Source organism: Carassius carassius, chromosome 42, assembly GCF_963082965.1.
Source record: "Carassius carassius chromosome 42, fCarCar2.1, whole genome shotgun sequence".
Classification (NCBI taxonomy): domain Eukaryota; kingdom Metazoa; phylum Chordata; class Actinopteri; order Cypriniformes; family Cyprinidae; genus Carassius; species Carassius carassius.
In genome coordinates this window covers 19,121,426-19,139,057 of record NC_081796.1, presented here as the reverse complement: position 1 = coordinate 19,139,057, position 17,632 = coordinate 19,121,426, and the positions used below count along the sequence as shown (strand labels likewise).

The window sequence follows — 17,632 nt, the reverse complement described above, 5'->3', positions numbered from 1 at the left end:
TGAAATAATATTGTTAAATATAAGTAGGTAATACCTATTGCTTGACAAATAAAAAAATATATATATTTCTCATTTTTGCCTATGTAGGAGATCCCAGTTTATTATTATTATAATTCTAATGATGACATGAGTAATGATACATGGTGATATTATTAATACACATGCTTATTCTTTCTCCGTCTCTCTTTCTGCCTACAGATGGCTGAAAAAGATGAATGCTGTAGCAGCAAAGTGTGGGACTACTTCTGCAAATACTTTAACTTTAGTATTATAATTTATTTACAGTAAACACACAGACTGTTAAAACCAGCTTCAACTGGAAGAAAGTAAAAGTGTTAAATGTTTAAAACCAGACTGTTTTTTGATCATTAAAAAATATATACTTTTGATGTGCAATTGTTTAGTCATTGAGACTGTAATCTAAGGCTTTTTTTTTTTTAACATAGTCCATTCTGGAAAATGGTTTATACAGCCCACATACATAGAACAGGCAGATATTTTGCTATTGAATGTTGTGTAAATGCAGTTTATAGGAAATGGGTCTAATATCCAGATTATTTTTAAAATCAAAATATCGGCTTATAAATCGGCTCTTTTCGAGTTAATATCGGCATCGGCCCTCAAAAATCCATATCGGTCGGGCTCTATCACTGAGGCCTTAAACAACTTTGTTTCTATTGACTTTCATTCAATGGACAAAAATATTTTTTTTATGAAGGAAGTCATACAGGTTTGGAACAACATGAAGAAATTGAATATAGTGCAGGTGTTCTTAACTAATAAGTTGCACCTACTTAAGATATCTTGAAGAATGTTTCAGCTGTTTTTGTCTATTCAGTGAACGTCGTTGGGTCCTAAAAACAAGAAGAAAGTCATACAGTATTGGAACCACATAAAGAAAGAGCAGGTGTACTTAACTAATAAGTTATTTTATACTGCGACCTGACCGACTCTATATCATGCGCAATAAAAACAGCGTTTATGTCTTGGCACTTACAGGAATGTGCACTACCGTTATCCAGCATCTCACAGCATGGTGCTATAGCTCATGAGGACACTTTGAATTTATGAGCCCCCTCCGAGGCCTGTTCCTCTAATCTGAGTGAGTTTAGATGCACAACATTGGATAAGGTTTAATGGGGATCTGACTGTGTTCCTCTTTTGTTTGCTTGTTCTGACATGAACCCACTCCCTTTTTTCTAGCCTGCAATTAGACAAGAGGAAGAAAGTTGGAGCTTGACTATAAACTGACCTTTATCACCTTCACGAAACAAAATGCAGATACTTGCTTGGAGAAAAGAACCCAGTGGCACACCCGACCCAAGATGACCTTATTATGGTGGCCTTTGTTGAATTTTGAACTTAGTCAAGTTGGATCAGTATGAAATAACCATACCATAACTGTTATGTGCAGTTGTGTATAGAAATAAAAAATACAGTAGGTCTCTGTGTGTTTAACATCACAGAAAATTCTAAAGATGCAAATGGATTTAGTTAATTACTGTAAAGGGAATTTGCAGTGTTTTACTGGGCGATGTACAGTAAATAAATCGACTGTAATAAAACTGTGTAGAAGGCCTACAATGAAGTGCTTCTGTAGCATAACACAACCAAATTCACTTATATGAACAAAATATTGCAACTTACAGTTCCACAAAAGGCTGTGAGTGGCTGCACAAGTGAACTTGACTGTGCTAGTCATGAAGATAAAGCCTAACTCTGTGAAAGCATTCTTTCACTAACACACTGAAACATGGCATATTTTTTTTTTACTGTCGTGTTCACATTATAGTTTTATGTAGCCTATATGACAGATTTGTTTTGCCCCTGTTGTCCTTAATGGTACCTTCTTTTTCAAAGTTATTCAAGCAGTTAAAAACCATCATGACCGTACGCGTTTCTGTTTCAGCAGGGGGTGGGGTAGGCCATGAGAGTACTGCGGTACATACCATGAGTGGTGTATCATCGTTTTTCGGTTTGATTTGAATATCATTACACCCCTAATCATGATGTTTCTCAGTGTAATTTTTTTTATGTAAAATATAATTTATTTTCTCATATGGTAAGGTTGTAAATGTGGTGCTGATCCTGGTTTTTGGTCCAAACCCTGATCTGTAACAACTGTAATCAGACTTGGTGTTGGCAGACCTTCGACCAGTATCAAACAGATCACTCAGAAATGTTCAATGTTTTTTTGGCTGTATTACATTGACGAAATGAAGCCGAGTTTATGGCCCTGACTCCCCTTATGACGTGCTATCAGGGATTTTTGTTTGGACCCTGGTCCAAATAAAGGTCAGGAACCTGAGCCTCATGAGGACCACGTCATGCTCTCCATCATTACACTTCATGTGTTTGACTGAGGAATCCACAGCTGCAATGGGCCCTCTCTCAGCGTTAGGCTCTTTTGCTCTCGAATGCAAATACGTTCGTTGTCAGCTGTGCTGTTTATTAGACATGTGACCCAGCCCCCATGTCACCGATGTCACATTTACATGATTGCCAGTAAGTCTGCCCTGGGAGAAACATTCAAAGCAGAGAAGATGTTGGGTTTGGGCACAGCAGTGGTGGGGTTTTCCCAGGCTGTAAGCGAAGATGTTTAAAAAGGAATGATATTTGATTGTGGCACTCATTCCACACATGCTGTCGACAGGTTTAAATGTGTCTTGCTTCTGCGAAACGGGGCTGTTAGTGTCTTTGAGTTGCGAGAAAAGTCTGTTTTCTGTGACTGTGGTTTGCGGGGGTTCGTGTCATCCAACCTGCCGTTCTGCTATTTATGGAAATGCTTCTCCGCAGAATATAGGTGGTGATGTCACTGCTAAGAGAGGCCAACTTTGGTCTGAGAGAGGGAGCTTGTGTTACACCTGTTTCTAAAATGAGTCCAAGCCACATTTAAAACCTGAAAACTTTTGGCTAGTACTTAACAGTAGATTCACTTCATTTTGTTGAAAATTCTCCATTCTTCATTAAAGTCCAAATGAAATGTGTTTGCAACGCATTTTATTAGTATACAGTAGTGTGAATATTGCAAAAAAGTTTTTTGTTTGTTTTTAAATGACTAAATTAGATTGTAAAAATAGACCTGAATATCACAGATCTTAAAGGTTAGGGGTTGAAAAATACACCCAAAATGAAAAATAAATTTCGAGGTGGAGCATGATGAATAATTGTGAGAAAATACATTTCTTTAGAATAATGTACATTATTCTGTTATAATACAAATTATTATAAAAAAATGTATATAATATAATGAAAAAAATATTTAGAATGACTGAAATTATAGTTTGTGTATAAATATAGGGTATCATTTTGAGTTTTATAGATTCCGATGCTGCTTATTGATTCCGATTCTTATCGATTCCTAGTTTCAATTCCAATAAGATAAAAAATCCAAATAAAAAAAAATGAAGTCAAACATTTAGATGTCATACATGTATTCTGTCTTTTTACAAAGCATTCTGTTGCAGCTGAATAACATGAGCAAAAATCAGCAGCGTACAAAACACTGCAAGAGGAATTTTGCCTGTGCTTTTAAAAAAATACCATAGCAAAAACAACTAATTAATATAAATTTCACATATTAAAGTGTTAGAGACAAGTAAACAATCAGTAATAAGATAGGAACAAACAAATCAATTAGCAATATCATAAATACAACTAAACAAAATTTCATGTACAGAAACTGTAATTAAAAGTTTAAAAACACTGCATAGTTTTCTTTTTATAAATAAAATAAAAATTAATCAATTAAAGTTATTAAATATATTCAGTCAAGATCATTGAATTATTTTCTTTTGTTCTTTGATTAACATTAATGACAGGAAGCGCGTTTATTAGGCTGTTGTCTCTTTAAGCAAAAATACTGTACATGTATGATTTCTTTCTCATCTGTTTACATTCACGAAAGACAAAAACGGCTGTGTTTATGATGATATACTGATGTAGTTTTCTGTATATTGGTCGACAAATATGAAAGAAGTCAGTTTTAACTTGGAACAACCGTTTCTACAGTGGAAATACACGGAACAGTCCGAGAACAGACACAAACCGGGAACCCGCAGCGCGAGCGCCGATCGCTGCTCTCTGTGTGTGCTGCACACAAACAGGGCACTACTTCTTTCCGTTCCTGAACTTAATAGTTTTTAATCAAATTGAAATGTGAGCGCAGGAATTGTTAAGCAGAATTGAATTGTACGCGTCTTATATATATATAAAATGTAAACAATGTGTAATGTGCTAAATTTTATATTTAGTGTGTGTGTGTGTAATATATATATATATAGATCTATAGTAGGGATGGGACGATAACCGGTTTTATTGATAACCGTGATAAAATGTGCTGAAGGTTAGTAATATCGTTTAAAAATGAATTATCATTAAAACCGTGTTTGATTATCGCGGTTTTAATAACTCACTATTAAATCATGTCCAGCCAGCAACAGTCTGACGCAAGCACAGCGCACAATGTTTTTTTTGTTTTTTTTCGAGAAGGAATGGCGAAAGTCAGTGACTTTTCTATGCTTTTCTATGCTTCTACACTTTTCATTGTAAGGAAGGAAAGCCACAGAATTTAATCTTTCTTTAAATTAAGTGCATAGAGTTGCTTGTTTTATTAGTTGTTTGTTGATTATTAAATATAAAACTTGCTGAAATGTTTTCAGTGTGAGCATCAACTATTTTTGAACACTTTCATCTCGTTTCAACAAAACCGTGATAATATTGATAATCGTGATAATTTTAGTCACTAATCGTGATATTAAATTTTCATACCGTCCCATCCCTAATCTATAGATAATATTTCAAATATTTTTTACATAAATTCATACTATATGAATAAATACATTTCATACATTCACATTTTATACATTGACTAGATTTTTTTTTTTTTTTTTAGAAATCTTGCTCCAAATGGAATCTTGAACCAGATTCATATGAGAAGTGAGTCTTTGGGGTCACAAAACTGCAAATGAAAAATAAATATGCTCCATGATATCGAGCACACATCTTTGATTACAAGGTGGCGGAAAAGCTGACAGTGTTTTATTTAGAAAATAAAGCATACAGTCTGCTCTCTGCACTGCTGATAAGGAGACTCTAACATGCTCTACTCCTGCCTGCCCCTCCCACCATGTGCGTCAGTAGCACTGCTGGTCTGGTTGGCTGTTGCTAGGTGGCTGTGTTTAAGTGTGTTTGAGAGAGAGAAAGAGAGAGAGAGACATTTAAGGCTAACACGACCAGCTCGTTTAAGTGTATGGGTAAGTGTGTGTACAACTAAGACAGCTGCACTAAGCTCAGCACGCATTCTGTCTGGGCCTTGAGCTGGTCTCTGGCCATCTACAGTCGCGCACACACACAAACACACGTACGCAAATCCATGCACCCACATACTGACATAAACTGTAACACCTGCACACAAACTGACACAGAGACTATGATCCACTGTTTTTGCAAGGTCCAATGGGAATAGCTTTGATTTGGTCTATAATCATGATTCTTTTCAGATGGATTTTTTCTAAGGTAGGTTTCGGTGGATTTCCTAGTTGGCTCGGCTTTTATTAGGCCATAACCCCTGACAACTGTTGTTTTAGAGAGAAAACGAACTCCATTAATAGCCCGAACGTTTTGTCTTGTGGATCAAGATCAGATACAGATCGTGACTTACAGATAACTTCACTTGGAAAGTTGCTTGCGTGGGGTTTGCTAATCAAGTAGAGATTATGAGTCAGCAAGGAAACCCCACCAAACTGCATGCCGTCCCGCTCACCATTGCTCAAGCCATAGCAATCACCTTGGGAAGAGTGAATGAATTTTCCATTTCATTTTACTGAGTATTTGAGTCGCACAACGTCTTACTTGCTTTCATCGCCTTGAACAACTTGTGTGGACTAACCAAAAACCTTGAAGCTCTTTGTTTAATTCTGATATAGTAAAATGTATTATTTTGTTTCCGATATGAACAACGCAGAGACAACACTTGCAGTGTGAAATACATTTACTATAGTTAGGCTATACCCTTTAACGTTGCAATGAAAATAAAAATACTGACGGGTCTTTTCTTCAGAATTTTGATGTTAGGGTTAGGTGAAATGGATTATCGGAAAAGAAAAGAAATGTACTTGGTTTAGTACGGTGGTTTTTGAGAGGATGGAGGCAGATCTAAATGCAAGATTGTGGTTTGTCGCTTTGGGATAAAATGATAACTTGAGTAATTTGATTAAATTCGCCTTGAAACTAAAGTTTCAACAGATATTTTTTCCTGTATTGTGGGCTGACATTAAAAGATTATTGACAAAGAATAAACTGTAGGAGGGGGCTTAGTTTTATCCATTGAAAAAAAAGTCATCTGACTTCAACAGATCCTCAACAGATCATGTGGTAACAGAATCAACCAGTGCACAGATCTCATCGCACACCATCTCAAATGATATTTTAATAAGTTTGAAATGCCTGAGCCAAAATCTGTCTGTCATCATAATGTTTTGATATAATCTCCTCCCATGTTTCGCACTTTTGTGTTCCCAAACCTCAGATCGTCTGAACGCAAGACAACATGACCGCGTTTGTTGTTGGGTTTCAGGTGCAAGTCATTTGTTATGTAGCAGAAAAAAACACAGTTGCTTCCCTGATTGAAACAACTTTCATTTTAGCATTGATATTTTGAGCCAGCTTCCCATGAACTGACTATTTTAGCTCTGAAAACATGGGATGGCAAAAGTGATTCATTCGCAAGTGTTTTATGCAATATTCCAATTTAAATTAACTGTGGATGGAAACATAGCTGTTAGCATGCAAGAAGTGAATAGTCGAATTGGTAGTGCATTGGATTATTCAATATTTTAGCTAATTTGATTTATATTTTTCATCTAAAAATCTAGTACTCTCTGCTCTTTTTAACATGTTACCATATTCAAAATTATTTTCCATTTTATATTCTGTTGAAAAGCTTGCATGGCTTTGGTTATGGCCAGTTGATTAGCCTAATTATGGATTGGAACCTATCAGATTCCTATAGGTGCCAGTGGTGATTGTGTTCCCATTGATTTTTTCTAGTAAATTGAAGCTTATCTTGAAATGATGTGTTTGTCAGGCAATACATGCAGTAAACAAAGAGGAACAAAATGCTATATAGTTTTCCCACTGCCTTTTCCTGGATCACTTTAAAGGAAGTGGTGATTGTGTTTTCTCCTGTTTGAGGGCCTCAGTCGAACCTCCAGTGGTAGGTTTTACAGTAACTTATCAGCAGCTGGATGCACTTTTTTTTAAGAGACAAGTATAATTATATTTTGCACTTACAAATTGCATAAATAATATTATAAAATTTTGAACACATAAATATGAAATGACAGAAAAAAAACTGAATGATACCTTTGAAAATAAGACTAAAATTAACAGTTGGTGGCAGAAAGCCAATGTCTTAATGACGGAATCGTTGAGTAATTTATTCAATCAATTAGTTTTAAAACTGCCGATTCATTCAGGAACGAAGTAAGACACTTTTTTGATATTTTATGAACGCGTCAATGAATAACTGATTCAAGGCGTTCAAAAAAAGGTCAATTAATTCTGTAATGAAAATGCTGTGTGGAAAAATGCCCAACCATGGCTTTGTTTAGAACTATTTTTGCGAACTAGAGCAAAAAGACTGTATTTTTTTTTTACAATTTAAATCACTTATTTTAATATGAACTATTAATATTAAATTCTTGTTTATTGAATTTTGTTGCTTTGACACTTAGTAAAGCCTGCCACAGACCATGCTAAATGCTAATCAATCTGTTCATATAATTGTTCTAAATGCGTGTGTGTGTCCTAGAAAGTCTATGCATGTAATAGGCCTACTATGATTAAAAATCTATATTTGATGCTATACAGTAACAATAATCTAAATATGACAGATGGTGAGATTAGTATTTTTTATTTATTTATAGGCTACAGTAAGTTAAAGATATCTAAAGCAGCTGCTTTTTGCTGTTTAAGTGCTGGTTTAATAGAAATAATTTTAATGCGCATTAGGGCTATAGGGTCCGTCTCTAAAGTTACATACAACATTGGTACACACATTTTTAACTAAATAGCATTTGAAGATAATTACCTTACTTGTGATAAAAAGGCAGTGTAGAAAAGATATTATGATTCTCTATGTTGAACTAACATTAAGTTAGTTGAATTCGGCTAACTGACATCATTAACTTACCATTTGATGTTATCATCGATACTACGGCTTTTACAAGAAGAGGCTCCAAAAGTTAGACATCCAACATTGTAGACGACATCCAGACTAGAAACCTGAAAGTAACAAACAAAAGAAGTAACTTACTAGAAAATATTGTGTAAAATCGCCACTGAAACAGTTGTGTTGCCTAACGCACTTTAACTCAGTATTTCACATTCATTTGCTGTTAAGGTTAAATAACGACTCGCCAGACTAGCTAACATGCATTAAAGGGCAGAAAAACTTACTCGTGTTTCTCATACAGTGTAATTCTGGCCATCAGTCAGAAAAAAAGGCTCCAACTCCCGAAATGAAAAACGGCACGATGAATAATGTTAATTTGCTGTTTAACAAGTGAAAAAAATTGTAATATTAAAAATATACTTAAAATATCTCAGTTTTGCATAAAACAGAAATAATATTCTACCCTTTTTGTCAAGTTAACCGTGCAATATTTCTCTTTTGTCCTTTTATAGCCACTTCCACCAAAGAAATCTATCTTGCCATTGGTCAGTTTTTTTGCGGGCAAGTTTACTACTGCAAATTTACAGTAGTGACTATTTTTTCCCATAATCCTTTGCTGTTTACAGTAAAATGATGTATACTCATTTTACAGTATCTTACTGTATATATTACAGTAAAATACTGTGCGAATTACAAAAGTCGTTTACAGTGTGTGATTGTGGCGTGTTACTGTGAAGTCTCTTGGTGAATTGATTGGGCTCCGTCCCTCTTCACACAAGCCTTTAACTTGTTTCGCATCCAAACGCTGTGTCAATAATTGGCTTGTAGGCCTGCTAACCTGTTCAAATAGACCCCTCAAAGCATTGCTAAAATTCCTCAAGAGCTTCATAAAATGTGGCAATCATGGCTTTTACCGCCATCAAAGCAGTCCTTATGTTTGCTGTTGCAAGAAATACATCGATTTAGCAGCATTTGGACACACAAATTTGATAAATGATGGTAATCAGGTGGAGTCTGTGACATGAAGGTTTCAGGAAAACTTCCAAGGAATAGGAATCACTAGTCTTTGGATTTTCTGAGTAATCTGTGCTCCTTTGAGCAAGGCACTTAACATCAGGTTTTCCAGAAGGAACTATTCCTGGTTTGTGTTTGTGCAGGTGGATTTTTCTTCGGAATGGAATGGTTGCTTCAGTAATTTGATTAAAGTCATGTTTAATTAGAAGTTCTAACAGATCATTCCTTCTTTTTTTATTGGAGTTTGAGATGTCGATATTGCACTCGAAAATGAATGAGAGCTTGCAGGTGATAGTATAAAAAAAGAGATGGGATTGCAGAAATTTGGCATACACCACTCGTTCTCGCACCCTACAGTGCAATTCGGCTAGGTATACATCCGTGCTAAAATATCAAGGGTGAAAGTCATCATAGCTCGCCTAGTATAGACCCAGCTCCCAACCCAACTTTGAGAGTAGATTAACGGCGTTATTTTTTTTTATCGGCCGATAAGAGTCTCACGTTAACGCAGCACGTTAACGCCGATAATGGCCCACCACTAATATATACACATACATGAATGAACTGTTCACAGTAAGCGTTTACAAGGTAGATAAAATGCATTTTCATTTTTATAACAACTTTAAAAGTGAGCGATTCTGTACAATATTATATTATGAAATATTATGGAATATAAACTTTTTATATTTTATATATAATTTATATATTATTTGGCTTTGGTTAGCTGACTAGGCTAAGTATGGAATTTAAACTCTTTCAGTTTGTATAGTTAAGTCTTATGTAGTTACAGTACATCTTAATAAATACACATCCACCCATGTCGGTCAGGTCTTACTTGTACTACTAGACCTTGTAGCTTTTTAACCATTTAAAGCACTTTACAAGAGGCATTAAATCTCTGCCGAGGTATGTTTATGCTTCTTCCCAGTTAATTGTCAAAAACTAATTTTTACTTGTATACATTTTTGCCTGAAAATCTAGACTGAGGTACATTGTGAGCTGCAATATATAGGCCTACACCAGAATATTATTAGTATTTTAGACTGTTCTAGTTAATAAGGTATAAGTAAAGGTCTTTAACCCTTTAATGTGTGTGTGTTTTTTATAGTAATAATAATAATTTGCAGTCTGTCATGGATAAAAAGTTTCCATGAAAGGCTGACCTTCGTTTTTGTCTGTTGTGAGCTGAATTCAGGGAACTGTTTTGCTATAAATTTAAAATCAGCCTATGATTTTTTTTAATCATTTCTGCTTTACTCCCAATTTTTTATTATTATTTTTTTGTTTCGGCCCCTAGCCATCTTGCTGAAAGTCAATAAAACAGCACAGACCGTCATGCCTCGCTGGCGCACAAGCGGCGTTGGCCTCTCTAAGAAATTCTACTCCTTCTTTCCCACTACATGTCCGGCTGCGCTGAAGCTTGTGTGCTGAACCCATATGGGCATGGTTGGGTGGTTTGTCATGCCCCGCTCAGCCCCCTAGTAGAAATTACTCACATGCAAAAACACCAAGTAATGTGTGTAAACACGAAGTTTGTTGATACTAAAATACTGCTATAGTGGATGACTCGAGTACATTTTTCACTGGCCTGATGGTGGCTATTACAGATGTCAAAATATCATATGAGGGTTATTGCAGGGTGCAGTTGTTTTTGTAGCCTGTATATTCACTTAACAGTTTTACAGTTCATCTGTTCCACTGGTTATTAACTTAACTCAAAGCACTGCCATCAGTTAAGGCCTGTTTGCCTCTCAAACTGCAGACCGCCCTCCAACAACGTTAATACCCTGACCGAATAATTCCTGACTGCAGATTACCAGACCCTCTGTCCTTCATTTTTAATAAATGCACTTGCCACAGGATTACATGAGCATATTGTGCTAAAATCGTCTTTGTTGTTGCTTTTCACAGCCGTATTAAGGGATTTTAAATGACTTCGGGATTCTTTGATGAATAAAACGTTAAAAAGAAGAACATTTATTTAAAATATAAACATTTTCTAACAATATATACTACAGTTCAAAAGTTTGGGGTCAATACATTTTTATTCTTTCTTTTTATTCAGCAAGGATGTGTTAAATTGTTTAGAAGTGATAGCAAATATGTATATTGTTAGAAAATATTTATATTTTGAATAAATGCTGTTCTTTTTAAACTTTCTATTCATCAAAGAATCCTAAAAAAAGTATTGCAGTCTTTTTTATATATATTTGGCAGCACAACTGTTGCCAGCATTGATAATTCTAATAATAAATCAGCATATTAGAATGATTTCTTTAGGATCATGTGACACTTTATACTGGCGTAATGTCTGATGGAAATTCAGCTTTGCATCACAGAAATAATTTATATTTTAAAGGATATTAAAATAGAAAGTATTATTTTATATTGTAATAACATTTTGCAAAATTTACTGTTTTATTTTTCTGTATTTTTGATAAAATAAATGCAGCCCTGATGAGCATAAGGCACTTCTTTAAAAATCATTAAGTCTTACTGATTCCAAACTTTTGACCGGTAATATATATCAATAATATAAATATCTAATAAAGATATAATAATCTTAAAATATATAATATATTTTCATTAATACATTTTTAATTGCATAAAATATGTCAACAGTTGCCATTTGACAAAAAAGAAAAACCCAAAAACTGGACAGAAACCCAGATCATAAATGTTGAGATATTGTCTCAAGGCTGAGTTCTTCGGCTTTTATCGCCCATCTTTAGTGACAGCCCTAGTTTTGTGCATTTGCAGTTTTATTGGTCAGAGGCGCGAGAGGGCTGTTAATGGATAAAAATCAAGTATGCAAATTGGTTCAGTCCATTGACGTCAGAGACTGAATTGTATGCCATCTGGGGACACCCTGACCAGCCATCTAAAAGCTGAAGCGCTCCAGTGCTTGTCTTTGTCTGCGTATGCACAGGTTCTTTTTGGGTATGATGGCACAAGACGTGCGAGGTCTTGTGATTTCACAGCTAACCTTTCTCCTCATCATCTACTCCAAAGGATCCCCTTGTGTTTTGAGTTCACATGGATGAGTTCTTGCCAAAAACAAAGAAAATACTACAGCGAAAGGTGTACGTGTTCATCAAGTCTTCTCACAAAACATTTTATAACAAGCCCTTATGCTGTCTTCTAGTTGTGTTTGTGCTAGCAGTGTCTGTAAAATCCTTAAACAAATAAGCCTGTGCTACCTTTAAGAAACAACGAGTACGGAAAATACGTGTTCGGTGAACAAAGGCCTCTTTCGAGTGCTGTGGTCATAGAAAGCTCCACCCACTGTTCTGAGACGGCCAATCACACTTGCATCTGCATAATGAGCAGCGGTGCAAGTGTCTGTTCTTGAATTAATCTCTGAATGGCCCAGTGTGGAAGCATAATGGACAGGAGAGCAGATCACACTGGACAGATGATGCAGGTTTAGCTTCCTCCCGCTGCTGGGAAATTGCAGTGTGAGTGTGTGCGCATTGGAAGCTGAGCTGCTAACAGAGTTGAGCTCACATTCGGCCCTTCATATGCCGTTCTCTCATGTGATTATAGCAGGATTGAGATTTAAGTCACGGATTGGCCAGTCACTTAAATAAGAGGTATTTCGAGATATAGAGATATATATTTACTTACTCTTTTTTTTTTGCATCACCACTTGAATAATTATATGAGAACTTTAATGAAATACTTGAAGGAAGGCCTAATGTTTAGTTTGAACCTAAAATTAGTATCAAGAGGAAAACGTTTTTTTTTTTTTTATGAAGGAGTGTGTTTAGAGATGCATTATATGTGTATTGGAAAAATTTATTGTGCATCTACCCTCTATCATTTACTCAAACGTTCCTTGAAAAGATGATCTTTAGAAATACTAATGCCGCGTTCCAGGCAACCTGTAACCCATGTTTTTCCGACCTTAAACCCGTGAAACTGGAACTGGAACGGCAGTCAAACCCGTGAATTCTCACCCGTGAACTCGTACTCCGAGTACCGAGTTCTGACGTCACACAGCATGCGAAACACCAATGGCATCCCCTACGAATAATATTGCCTACGGATGCAGTGTTTATGCAAGTGGTACATGCTGAAAAAACGATTTTAGGACAATGTAACGTTGCAATAAAATTAATAATCTAGCTACAATTCCTTGTGCTCAGGAAGTTTGGCGTGACTTGCCTGGAACGGTACAAAGTCGTTAGCCGTGGTTTGAAATCGCGACTTACGAGCTCAAAAACCTGCCTGGAACGCAGCATAATATCAGCATAAATGGCTGCCCACTGCTCCGGGTGTGTGCTCACAGTGTGTGTGTGTGTGTGTTCACTGCTCTGTGTGTGTGCATTTCGGATGGGTTAAATGCAGAGCACAAATTCTGAGTATGGGTCACCATACTTGGCTGAATGTCACTTCACTATCAGTAACACTGTTAAAAGTAAATATCAGAAAATAAAATATTAGCAGATATTAAAATGATTATCTATATATTATTCATACTGTTTTAATGTTGTGATGCTTATTCACTTTTTTCAATTATTGGATTTAATTTATACTCGTAATTTTTTATTTATTTAGACAAAATGGACAAAATAGTATAATACAAAAGACAAAATAGTATTTTAACATCTGCTATTTATCAGTTTTTTATAATAGAAAACTAAAATTATTATTTAATTATTGGTATCATCAGCCAGAATTTTAATATCTGTGCTTCACTAAGTATGTTCAGTAGCATATTTATATATGTTAATTATTGTTGATTTTATGGCAATTTGTTATACCATGATATTATGTATTTTTCATACTGTATTTTTTTAATGATGTGATCTATAGTCCTTATTTTAAGTGATTAAATTTAATTTATGCTGTTTGATTTAAAATCTAAATAATCCATTATTTTAATATTAGTCATTTATGAGGTTTAAAATAATATAAATATAAAATAATGATAAGATTATTGATGTTGGACAGACTTGATATCTCTGCATTCCCAGGTGAGTTCAGTAGCATTTTTATAGATATTTGATAAATGTTGTTGTTGTTGTACCAAATGTTATAAAATGCTAATGAATGATTACCATTTACTATAGTATTTGTTGTACTCCAAGGTACTTGGTCATCTTGGATTGTTTAATGTGGATTGTTCATCTTTGTACTTTAAAGACACGTCAAGGCCTTTTAAAAGCCCTCTTTTTCCCTCTTAAAATCCCGTTGACTGTTTAATAACGTTTAGTATAAAAGCATATTTACAATTATTGGTTTTCATCAGATGGTTCCAAAAAACAGAGCAAAATATGACAAAAATTTAGAAAAGAAAATACACAATAGAGAACTATTATGAGCTGTTTTTCTTTCTCGAAGCTGTGGTGGTGTTGTATGAGCCATATTTGAATATACACTGCTGAGCATTTGGCTTGTATATGAGATTTTCCCACGTGTTTGAGTAAATGCAAATACTGACGTTCGTCTGCATCTCTTCCCCCGCAGAGACGCGGAGCAATCTCCTATGACAGCTCTGATCAAACCGCTCTGTATATTCGCATGCTAGGTAAGCATCATCTTCCCTGCCTAATGCACGCACAAACACACACACACACACACACACACACACACACACACACACACACACACACACACACACACACACGCACGCACACTGTCAACCTATAAACAAATTCAGACACAGGGTAGATGTACCACTCTGCACTGGAAGTTACCAAGCACAGCACATTATACAACAGATTGTGTAACAAAGAGAATGGAGAGCCTCAACCATCAGTCAAAAAGCCTCTGATAATCTCTTCATTACATCCACAGCTTAAGTCATTCCTCAGCTGGGAATTGCTTAGCGTTTCTGTGAAATTTCCTTTCATTTAATACTTATCAAGCCCCGACTTGGCCTGATTGCTGACCCCAGGGACCTCCAAGAGTTTTATCTGTGCCCCTTTGACTTCATAGGACAGCACTGAAAGATCTGACAGGGCCTGATCTTTAAATGTTGTGTACCAACAAAATGCACATTGGGTCACACTCAATCCAATGTTGGGTTAACCTAGCAATCAACTTAGGTTTATGTTTAGTCATTGGGTTTTTTTTTTATAGGAAAATTTATCTTGTATTTCAGTAAATTTAGACATTTTACGGGGAAACTAGAAAGTGATTAAGAGTAGTTTTATTGCACTTAATCATCTTTCTTATAAGCACATTTCATTCATTTACTCGATCGTGGCATTATTTTATTTATTTTTTATCGATAACTTACAAAAAGACAGACCTGTTTTGAGCTGTGAGATTTAAAAAAAATGTACCATATATCAATTGGAATTCATGGTGGAAACTACATTACCCATGATGCTGTGCAGGAAAATTGCACCAATCAGAAAATTACGGCCTGCAAGTGCCAAAAAATCCATAGTTTATGGCAAAAATTTAACCCTTTGAGAGCACTTTGTCGGAGAGATGTAACAGTCATTTGTACAGTTTTTTCTTGTTTTTAACAATGTTGTATAGATTTATAATATCAGCTGTGCATCAGCCATAATGTGAAAAAAATTATCAGATTTTCACAATCATATTGGGCAGAAGTTCAATATCTGTGCATCTCAAATTTTTGTATTTGTGATTCATTTTTAATCAATTTCCCATTTGGGATGAAACCTACATACATTTTATACACGAGGCCAGTGTTCTGTGCTGTCAGATTTTACACCACAGTGTAAAATGTTTAGGTTCCGCATTAAATCTATTTGACTGGCATTCACACTAGTTCATCACATCCGAGTTCATCACTTCCGGATCACACTGACTGCTTTGCTTTCTGTCAGTGTACCATGAATTAGCAATACGCTTGAACATCATAATAACCTGGAGTCTCTACACGTTCAGTAACATCACCTCCTCAAGCATGTAGCCCAAAACGTAGTAAAGCTAACCCTGACCTAATATTTGAATTTCTTTTTTTGTTTTGTTTTTAAGCTGTGACAAACAAAACAATCAAACCCTCATTCGTGTTTACACCAGGTATGAACCAACACATCTCACCAGGAGAGACAAACCCGCTCACTCGCTTTCACGGCCTTTCCCTTTAATAACTTTCCACACCATTCCTCCTTGAAGAAATGTGTCAGTGGGCAGTCTAATCAGTGTCATTTCTCACGTTAAAATGTCTTCTAATAATACTTTTTTGGGGTCAGGAGATGAGCTCTGGTTTGTTTACAAGAGGTTTGGCACAAAAACGGAAGACGAGAGCACACTTTTGTTTCTGTAGTTTGGATCTTGCTTCTTTGACCTCCGTGTCTTTTTTTCTTTTGCATGTCCGAATAGCTTCCGTCTGTTTTTTTAGCTTTTTGTTTTTATTCGCCAGTTGCATGTGTGACATTGTGCTACACACCTGTATGGTCGATCCGACTCTATAATTGCTTTTTGTTGTTGTTGTGTCTTTTTTGATTCATTTGAATCTTGTTTTTTATGTAATTGTAATTCACAGTTTTGGTATTTTGATAGGAGCTTGTGTAATATTCAAACAGCTGTTTTCAAGTAAGTAAATATACCGGTGGGAGGCTGTTTTATTATTTGTTCACTGACTTATTTACACGTTGACTACTTTTTTACTGCACATGAACTCCAATCAGTAGTGACTGACATGTTGGAGGCTGCCATTACTCCATTAGTTTATGCGTCTCCCTCCTTCTCCCTCTCCATGCAAATACACACACACACGCACACACACAGCCAGAGTTTGATGAAAAGGCCTATTGAATGACTTTTTAACAGATGTGACTTTAGAGCTTTGGCCAGCCTCGTTGAAGTCCCTCTGATTTCCTCTCCATTCTGTCCCGGCTGAAGCACAAGCTTGTCTTTCTTCCATGCGTCCTCCTTTGCTCCTAGCCATATGAATACTAATGCAAAAGTCCCTCTGGCATGGCGATGCATGGTCTGTTTCCTGTCCTCTCCTTTTCCCCATCCATCGGCGGTGTGTGTATGTCCGTCTCTGTCCCCCTGTATCCAGGCCTGTAATCTGCTGTATGTCGTGTTTGTTAACAAATCTCTTGAGGACTTGTATGTTGATGCCTTCTAGGAGATGTGAGAGTGAGAAGTCAGGTAGGCTTTGAACCCGATCGAAGAGGCTCGCACCCGTACCTGGGCGTCGATTTCCGCACTTTGCACTGTAAGTACTGAATCCAGCACTCACACACGTTCCTACTTCAGTGTAGCACAACAGGGAAGTCGTTTTCTCCACGGGTACTGAATACGTTTAAAGCTTTAAACCAAAATTAATTGTTAAGAGTATTTAATTCAACTTAAAGTTTTGAAAAGCAAAAATGACACAATTTCGGATTCAGCTACTAAACACATTGCAAATGATGGAAGCGAATCAATTCGGGTCCTTTTGATGTATTTTCTTTGTTGAAAATATCACTACTGTCCTTTATGCTGTCACTTTAGCTAAATGTTGCA

General features: G+C 35.9%; 1 protein-coding gene across 16 annotated transcripts in view; it reads left to right on the top strand.

Annotated features, from left to right (window-relative positions):
• LOC132124058 (high affinity cAMP-specific 3',5'-cyclic phosphodiesterase 7A-like) overlaps window positions 1-17,632 on the top strand; it is a 33,077-nt gene that overhangs the window by 8,893 nt on the left and 6,552 nt on the right. Inside the window, exons 1-5 of one of the 16 annotated variants that reach the window (XM_059534819.1) lie at window positions 5,473-5,517; window positions 14,663-14,723; window positions 16,151-16,195; window positions 16,679-16,711; window positions 17,253-17,342. In XM_059534819.1, coding sequence (XP_059390802.1) covers window positions 5,488-5,517; window positions 14,663-14,723; window positions 16,151-16,195; window positions 16,679-16,711; window positions 17,253-17,342 — 259 coding nt within the window. In that variant the 5' untranslated portion in view covers window positions 5,473-5,487. Of the gene's footprint in view, window positions 1-5,442; window positions 5,518-12,642; window positions 12,784-14,662; window positions 14,724-16,150; window positions 16,196-16,678; window positions 16,712-17,252; window positions 17,343-17,632 lie in introns of those variants that run through there. The other 15 variants (XM_059534826.1, XM_059534813.1, XM_059534822.1 and 12 more) reach the window with 15 other exon arrangements.